The sequence below is a fragment of the Perna viridis genome, chromosome 11 (genome assembly GCF_037379345.1).
Source record: "Perna viridis isolate PV_CMFRI_1.1 ecotype Kerala chromosome 11, ASM3737934v1, whole genome shotgun sequence".
Lineage (NCBI taxonomy): Eukaryota > Metazoa > Mollusca > Bivalvia > Mytilida > Mytilidae > Perna > Perna viridis.
In genome coordinates this window covers 4,609,883-4,619,274 of record NC_142455.1, presented here as the reverse complement: position 1 = coordinate 4,619,274, position 9,392 = coordinate 4,609,883, and the positions used below count along the sequence as shown (strand labels likewise).

At 35.9% G+C, this 9,392-nt stretch overlaps 1 protein-coding gene across 2 annotated transcripts; it reads right to left on the bottom strand.

The window, feature by feature from the left end:
- On the bottom strand, window positions 1–5,663 carry LOC148602412 (protein LLP homolog). 2 transcript variants are annotated; one of them, XM_088552970.1, is made up of 3 exons: window positions 5,577–5,663; window positions 2,274–2,436; window positions 1–154 (listed from the first exon to the last, which is right to left on the bottom strand). In XM_088552970.1, the coding sequence occupies exons 2-3, from the start codon at window positions 2,434–2,436 to the stop codon at window positions 9–11; spliced, it is 309 nt and encodes a 102-aa protein (XP_088409096.1). In that variant the 5' UTR covers window positions 5,577–5,663; the 3' UTR covers window positions 1–8. The 2 variants fall into 2 exon arrangements, with proteins under 2 accessions (XP_088409096.1, XP_088409097.1); XM_088552971.1 differs by lacking the exon at window positions 5,577–5,663 and adding an exon at window positions 4,159–4,188.
- Between the last annotated feature and the right edge of the window lie 3,729 nt (window positions 5,664–9,392).

Genomic DNA, 9,392 nt, shown 5'->3' with positions numbered 1-9,392 from the left:
TTTACAAATCATTTTTTATTCTTTCTTTTTCCAACTTTGTTTTTCTTTCGTTGTTTTTTAATCTGTCTAGAATTCATCCACACAGGGTAATTTCCATGCTCATTTAGTTTTGTCTTCTTGTTGAATTTCATTCCTGGTGCTGCATCCACATCCACTGTTAAAACATAATTGATATAATTAATTCGGACATATTAGACTACAAAATTTGATATGATGTAACAGGTTAAATTAAAAGTAAACATGCTATATTTATGACCCCGTGCAGGTCCGGGTGTTAAAAGAATAGGCCTGCAGCAGCGCTAAGCTTGTCGTAAAAGGCGACTAAACAGTGCTCAGAAACCTAGCCGGGGGCTAGGCGCTCTGCCCACAGAGCAACTGGGATGTGTGCCCCAGGTGGTGGAATGGGGTACCCCTGGCGTGTTACATGCTGGGGTTGTCAGGCTATAATACGGAAAACCTGACCGCAAACCATAGTGGTGCACCGTGTTGGGAAAAATGCCACGTTCCTCGCACGTTAAAGAACCCTGCTGTGGTATTCGATAGGAGTAGGAACCTTTGCGCTCCGCCACAGGAGGCTAAATTGCCCGACCTTACCCATCCCCCTTTTTCCAGTGGCAATCAAAATTTGTCGACCCTATTATCCTTGTGACCCATCCTCTTTTTTCATTTCATGTTCATTTTATCATCCATTTCATGTTCATTGTCTGAATATAGCTGAAATATTGCTGCTCGGACGTTAAACCCCAACAAACAAACAAACAAACAAACAAGCTATATTTATGGACCTCAAAACAGTTCTTTTAATTGCTAGCTTTCATCTTCACTTCTAAACTCATCTTGCACTACATCAATTTTTTTCAGATGTTACATGTATACATGTATTGCCCTCTGACCCCTGTCATTGGTTAAATTTCAATTTGCACAAAAACATTCTATAACTTTTGTAAAATTGGTAATGTAAAAAATTTAGAGATCAAGTACAAATGATGTCAAATCACTACAAAACTTCAATAAATCTAATGTATTGAGTCATAAAAGTACATGTGACATGTTGTGGCCCTACAGAATGAGAAAATGGGAAGAACAGAGTGCAAAGAGACAATAAATACAGCTTTTCCAAGACTCTAAGAATTCTAAAGGAACAGAAAAAGGGGAGATATGATGAAAGACATCACGCAAGCACATTATACCACTATAATATCTAAGCATTGCATCACTTAAAAAATTACTCTGTCATAAGTTAAACTGGCAGTAGATAAGCAAAGACTCTCATGGACATAGCAAATTGTACTGGTCATCACACAAAGACTCTCATGGACATGGCAAATTGTACTGGTCATCACACAAAAAATCTGATGGACATGGCAAATTGTACTGGTCATCACACAAAGAATCTGATGGACATGGCATATTGTACTGGTCAACACAAAAAGAATCTGATGGACATGGCAAATTGTACTGGTCATCACACAAAGACTCTCATGGACATGGCAAATTGTACTGGTCATCACACAAAGAATTTGATGGACATGGCAAATTGTACTGGTCATCACACAAAGAATGTCATGGACATGGCATATTGTACTTGTCATCAAACAAAGAATCTGATGGACATGCCAAATTGTACTGGTCATCACACAAAGAATGTCATGGACATGGCAAATTGTACTGGTCATCACACAAAGAATCTGATGGACATGGCAAATTGTACTGGTCATCACACCAAGACTCTCATGGACACGGCAAATTGTACTGGTCATCACACAAAGAATCTGATGGACATGGCAAATTGTACTGGTCATCACACCAAGACTCTCATGGACACGGCAAATTGTACTGGTCATCACACAAAGAATTTGATGGACATGGCAAATTGTACTGGTCATCACACAAAGAATCTGATGGACATGGCAAATTGTACTGGTCATCACACAAAGACTCTCATGGACATGGCAAATTGTACTGGTCATCACACAAAGAATGTCATGGACATGGCAAATTGTACTGGTCATCACACAAAGAATCTGATGGACATGGCAAATTGTACTGGTCATCACACAAAGAATGTCATCGAAATGGCAAATTGTACTGGTCATCACACAAGAGCAACATATCAAATACATAATCATAAACACATTCCCTCAAATAAAAATTAAGAAATCTATTACAGATACAGTAAAAGTCGGATGAACGGACAAACAAGGCAATACTGCCCCAATCTAATGAGTGGGGTAAAATAACCCTGGAATTAAACTTTCTTAAACATGTCTTACTTCCATCATTTTTTATGCGTGGTTCCTCCTTCATTTCTTTGTCTTCAGCAACAGTCCTGGTGGCCACAACTTTCTTTAACATGTCTAACTCTTTCTTTGCATAACTTTCTCTCTTTATAGCTCTCATTTTTCTTCTCTGTTTACTTCTGATACTTTTAGCCATCTGTAAAATTTAAGCCATGCACAAACATTACATGAAAAAATGAAAAACAAAACGTCAAATGTGACATTTTTATGTGTTATAACCATTATAACATTAGATGATTTTTTATGAAGTTTTCATATTTTTTTCCCTGCACTTACAGGAACGGAATGTCAATTATGCTCTATATAACTTTTGCATGAACATGTTAGTACAAATATAGGCCTCTAAAATATGAATAAGCAAAAATTCTGTCCATAATTCAGAAATGAAAATTTTTCTTTTGAAGAAAAACCTAAAAATACATGTATGAAATGTTTAGAATGTTGCACTTGTCTCATAATGAATTTAATGCTGAACCACAGATACTTGAACTACAACAAATGTGTGGAACCTCAATACTGTATATATTAATAATTATTTGTTCTATATTATTGCTACAATTGTAATGGAATTTCTGGAAATGGTATTTTAAACAGTCACTTAATTCATTGTGTACCACTGATTTCTTATAAATTACAAAAATAATTATCTTATGAAAACATACAAATGTAGACATCAAATTGACACAGATGTTTAATAGTCATTAAGACATATTGTCAATAAACAGTCAACCAAGCAATACAATGGGGACACCAAATTGATTAACTACATGTAGTTTTAACAACATTCACCTAAAGACAAAATTGTCCCCAAAAAACATTAAAATTATGATCTGGAGTAGTTACAGGGCCATAAAGAGCATATAAATCAAGAACAATGATTGGTACACACAGTAAGTATTCATGAATCTGGATCATTTCGTCATGAAACCTGTTCACCTACTGTGGCTACAGAGTCATTTCGCCCACTTTCCTGTTCGCCTCAGGTTGTTTAGTCTATACTACTTCACCTTAAAAGTTTCGTTTGAATTTCCATTGTCATTTGCAACTCATCATTTACAATTGGAATGATTTTTTTCCAAAATTTTATCATATTTTTAATTCAGTTTTGCAAGAAGTTTAATTACTTTTAATCATTTATTTAATAAATGTTAATTCAATTATAATTTGTAATAACGAAAAAATTTACTATAACTTTTTAAATCTTATAAAATATCATAAATTAATACTGAACCAACAGTAAAGCCATGCTTGTTTATTCATTTAATTTAATTGCAAAACAGATAAATTACATGCAGGAACTTAGTTATTTGGCATTTTGATTTTCAGAAATCCTTTTTTGTCGTATTTTTAATTCTCGTTAAATAGCCATTTTCTTTGTGCATATGCTTGATAAGAAAAAAATCGATATAGAAATTTATATATGATAATGTAAATACTATCAGTCCATGGTTTGTTTCCTTTATTATATACATGGACATGTATTTTGTAATTATGACATTTACCCCCTTATACAGGAATCTACAATGTTTAACACATATTTCATATCAAGGCGAAACAACCCACAGCGAACTGGTTTGTAGGCATATTGACATGATTCCAGTATTCATGAATCATTATACATGCATCACCATAAGCCTCAGCACCCCTGGCCTTACTCCTACAACATAAGAGGTTGGAATTCCGTTCCTCCCTACCCCAACTTCATACTTCCGAGCGCCATATTGCATACCGCTCTTTCTGACGTTCTTTGAAATCGGCAGAATTATAGTAAAATATTTACCATTTAAAACATTTTATGCAGTTTCTTTAGCATAAAACAGGAGAAGGTGAATAAACTGAAGAAAAACAAATGACCTACCTTATTAGAAAATCCAGCAATCCTGGAAATCTTTAGTAAAAGCAGTTTAAATGAACTTCACATTTAGTTTTTAGCTTTTTGAATGTGTATTTCCAGTTCCTCATTTGCTTTTGTTACTTTGTATGTATGATTTTAGTTACTTTAGGTTATAGACCACCAATTCAACCAATGAGCATTTGGAACATACACAAAATAGTCCTACACAGAAATTACCCCTGTTCCTCATAGCGCTGTGAAAAAAGTTCTCATTTTATTTTAAAAATTTAAACAGTTTCTGAAAGGAAAAAATATTTCTGTACATTTTAGAGGTACATTTTGATTCTTGAGACGTGAAGCCTAATCTCCATAATGATTTCTAAATACACCCCTATCTTGTGAAAACACTGGGATTTCCCATGCTACATGTATTTATAGACCCTTCACTTCCAGTGACCAGTACTGCACTGCAAGTCTGCTAACCCCACATGCCATTCTGAGGATTGTGAGCTGACATATGTAGAATCATGCTGATGTATAGTCCTCTGCAGGTTAGAGTTAAGGTAAAGTCCAGAGAAGCCAATGAATATTGTGAAATTAGGATAGAAGCCTATGGGAAGTGGAATTAGTGGTTTCTAGCCTAAAAATATGTTCTTTATAGTGTATGTCTGTTTTCCATGTTTGGTCTTTGTCCCTAGATTATATTCTTTTGATTACCACTATAATCTTGGTTCCCTTGATTACTCTTTCTGGTTGATAAAATTACAGATTTTAAAATTTCAGAAACAAACAAATTAAATTAACCAATGAATTTGTTTTAATAACTTTAAGTTTGTTTTGTATTTCATAAAATTAGTGATCTAATTCAAAATGGCTGGCCACTTTGATAACTGTCTTCATTACAAATGTTTTCTAGGTATTTAACAAAAAAATTAGGATTTTATTGCCTGATTTCTGGTAGGTAAAACTACCATTATGTAAATAAAAGACTTAAAATATTTTAAATCACATGCTTAGCTAATTATTCACATTTGCGATGGCTTTCAACATGTCAGATGATAGAGGGTAGGATGACAACAAGTCAGAAAATAGCTTCCCAGACAACCTCTAGCACTACTGGAGTACCCCAGGCCTCAGAAATCAGAGCCATAACAAACATACATTGATATCAAATATTAACAGAATTAAGGCATGTTTATTTTAGGTCAAAAGTGCTACCAATAAATTCACTGATTTTCCCCATAATAGACATGTTCCCTTATGTTAATAGCTAGAAAGATTTTGAATATTCATCTAGCCCATTCTAGGTTATCAAAGTTCGGACTTATATACATGTAATGCGACCGCTAAGTACAGGTGATCCAAAAAGAAAAACAGGCTTTTAAGAAATGATTCGTTAAGCTATTCGAATTGTAAAATTTGATAAACTCTGCATAATTTACCTTATCTTTCTTGTTTTTCGAGCATGCAATGTTGTTTTGGTGGGTATCACAGGCAAAGGGGAGTGTAACCGTAAACAAGCAAGTTTAGATGACATCTCGTCCCCTCTCTCGTACCTTCACAAACCGTGACCGTTGTCACAAACAAAAGGTTAAATATAGGTAAATCCTTTTCAAAATTTATAAATTATTTAATTCGTGAGTTCTTGAAATAGTGTATTTTTTGGCAATCATTATATAATTTGAAAAACTAAGATTATTTCAAAAGTTGTTGTCAAAAATTAGAACTGATTGTCGCTTGAAGTTGGGTTTTCTTAGAAATTGCAGCAAAATTGTGTCAAAAGTGCTTAGTTTATCCCCCATGAAAATTGTGTCCAACATAAATTGGGTGCATGTCCTCATTGGTCGTCAAATAAACACGGTTCAACAGGCTGCGTTTTGTTTTTTAGTGCCAGCTACAGCCTGCACAGTGGTGTGAGGGGTTCCTCTTTTTCTTTTTTTTTTTGGGGGGGGGGGAGGGGGGCATACTCACCATATTTTGAATTCTCCTTATACGAAACAAAAATGCATGGACTGATCCGAAAGGTTGTGAATATCACGTTGTAGACAACAAAAACAATTTCAAGAGTAAAAGACAACTATAAACTGAGTATTTCAAACAAAAACATGTTTATTCGGAAGAAAATTGCAATTCAAAAATCGTCTGAATATAGCTGAAATATTGCTGCTCGGACGTTAAACCCCAACAAACAAACAAAGCAATTAAAAAAAAACCTATTGTAATGTATTAAGATAAGCCAATAGTGTGAGAGATGGGCGGACATTTTCTTGCATGCTACACGCGCATGTCTAAGTCTGTATTTGATAGGCAAAACAGTGCGTTTAGTTCCCAGGCCATAAAATAATACCAATATGATATTACATTGGCGACGAGAATGGTGATTTTCTCTAAAAAAAAAGGGGGGCAAATTGACGGCGAGGATTTAATTAGTGAAGATTTAAGTCTGATATATACGTGGTTGGATTAAATTCCGATTTCACATTAAAACAATAGCTGGGTATTTGGACTTGCATGCACCAGAACCGTTCGAAGTTATTGGTGAAACAAATCTTGCGAAACAGTATTTAAAACGGTTCGAGTATTACGTAAAAGCAACCGGAATGTCTGAAGATGAACAGAAACGAGCTATGCTACTACATATAGCTGGGCATGAAGTACAAGACGTTTTTGAAACATTTACCGATACGGAAACTAAGTATGATCAAGCTGTTACGGCAATGAACAATTATTTTGAACCAATTAAACAAATACAGTTTGAGAGACATATGTTCAGGAATGCTAAGCAACACGACAGAGAAACAACAGATGATATTATTGTGAGAATTTCAAAACTCTTTATCGCTTGTAACTTTAGGCCAGACCAACGTGAAGATATGATTCGAGACCAAATTGATGAAAAATAGCAACAAACCCGAGCCGTGTATAGAGATCAAGAAATAAACAAAATCAGACGAAAGCAACCAATTCAAACCTCGAGGTGCTCCGAAATCGTATGCTGAAACCAATGGGAAAAGATTGTCACACGCAACTGCTCAATGTGGAAATAAGGGACATTACGGAAGAGATTGCAGAATATCTCGAAATATCACATGTCGTAAATGTGGAAAAATCGGACATTTTACATCAATGTGCAAGACAAAATCAACAAAAACGTTCACGCGATTGAGGTCGAAGAATTAGAAATATCCACATTGAATGGAAAAGACAACGCTGTCGTTTCCGTTTTCTATTGAAGGTAAAGTTATCGATTTTCTAATTGATTCGGGGCTTCTATCAACGTAATTGACAGAAAACAAATTGAGAAGTTAAAGGTGTCAAAATCTCGAGGATATGTGCAATTTAATTCCGTACGGTAACAAAACACCATGATGTAGAATTTCACATAATTAACGGGGAAGGAAGGCCGTTAGTTGCTATTAAAACTGCTACTGATTTAGGACTGCTACACATCGATATGTTAAATAGTAGTAACAACATGTCAAATTTTTAATCGACAACATATTTGTCCAGTGTGGTGGACGTGTTTTTCAACAAACTGTCGGCATTCCAATGGGAACAAATTGTGCTCTTTTACTTGCTGACCTATTCCTTCACTCTTATGAGGCTGACTTTATAGCTGGTCTGATCAGAAAGAAAGAATATCGTTTGGCTAGATCCTTCAATCTCAGTTTCCGCTGATAGATGACGTATTATCTTTAAACAATCCTAATTTCGGGGATTTGATACATCGCATCTACCCAAAAGAACCTGAGATAAAGGATACTACAGACACTGTGAAGCCAGCCTCATATCTTGACATACACTTAGAAATCGATGGCAAAGGAAAACTATTGACCAAACTTTACGACAAACGTGATGACTTTTCATTCAGAATTGTCAACTTTCCTTTCACCTGGGGCAAGATCCCTTCGGCTCCTGCGTATGGAGTGTTCATATCACAACTCATACGTTATGCCAGAGCTTGCCGAAACTACGCCGACTTTTTGTATCGCGCTAGAACTCTAACAAATAGGCTTCTGGAACAGGGTTATGTTGCTACAAGCTTGAAGTCATCACTACAGAAGTTTTATGGTCGTCATCATGAACTCGTGGATCGTTATGGTGTATCCATCTGCACCATGAAAACTGATTTATTCAACGGGTCATAGTTTTCCTTTCCTCGTTTGTCTACCCCGGACTTGACTTTTTATAAGCAACTCGGCGGCTGTTTCTAGAAAAGCAGAGGACGCTTACCCTACCGGTGCACCTGGTCCATGCTCCCAGTTTTAGGTGGCGTCCGAGTTGCTCATTTGCATTTGTTACTTTGTATGTATGATGTTCTTTGTTGTGTGTGTCTGTTTTCCATGTCTGGTCTTTGTCCCTGGATTACATTCTTTTGATTACCGCTATAACCTTGGTTCCCTTGATTACTCTCTCCAACACAGACACGATAATCAGTTCATTGAGGGCAGATTCGTAGTTCTTGGTAAACTCAAAGACTTCAAATTGAAATTGCGCATAGACAAATCAATATCACCTGTTGCTCAACCAGTGCAAAAAAATCCGTTTAAAATATGATAACAAGTAAAAATGAAAGTAAAAGATCCGACGTAATAGAGAAATTCAGTGGTCCGACACCATGGGTTTCAGGCTTCGTAGTAGTGCGTAAGAAAAACAGTGAAGTTCGTCTGTGCATAGATACGCGACAAGCAAACGCGGCTATTCAGAAAAAACGTTTTCCGATTCCCAGTATAGAGGATGCTCTGCAAAAAAGGAAAGAATCTGCGATATTTTCTCGACTAGATCTAAACCAATCTTTTCATCAGATAGAATTGGAAGAAGAGTCGCGTTATATCACCACACTCGTATGTCACGAATGCCTATATAGGAACGAGTGACAAATGTTTGGAATTAATTCCGCATCCGAGTTACACCAGCGTGTTATTGAGCAGGCAATACAAGACATACCAGGTTGAAAACATATTGCGACGATATATAATCATGCATTTATGCACAAAATCAAGAAGAACATGATAAAACACTTCGTGCCTTGCTTACATGTACCCGACTCCGTGAAAAGATTCTAACCTTGAACCGAGTCAAATGCGAGTTCAACAAAACACTATTGAAATTCATGGGACATTTATAATCAAGGGATGGTGTCCAACATAGCTGATACAAACAAGATCGAAGCCGTGCGTAATTTCGAGATACCAACTACGCCAGCAAGTGTCAAATCTTTCTCTGGATTAGTTATTTTTTTGTGCTAAATATATAAG

Coding starts and splice junctions, on each gene's coding strand:
- LOC148602412 (XM_088552970.1), bottom strand. CDS start 2,436: ATGGCTAAAAGTATCAGAAGTAAACAGAGAAGAAAAATGAGAGCTATA. Junction 155..2,273: donor ACGCATAAAAAATGATGGAA/GTAAGACATGTT, acceptor ATGTTTTAACAG/TGGATGTGGATGCAGCACCA.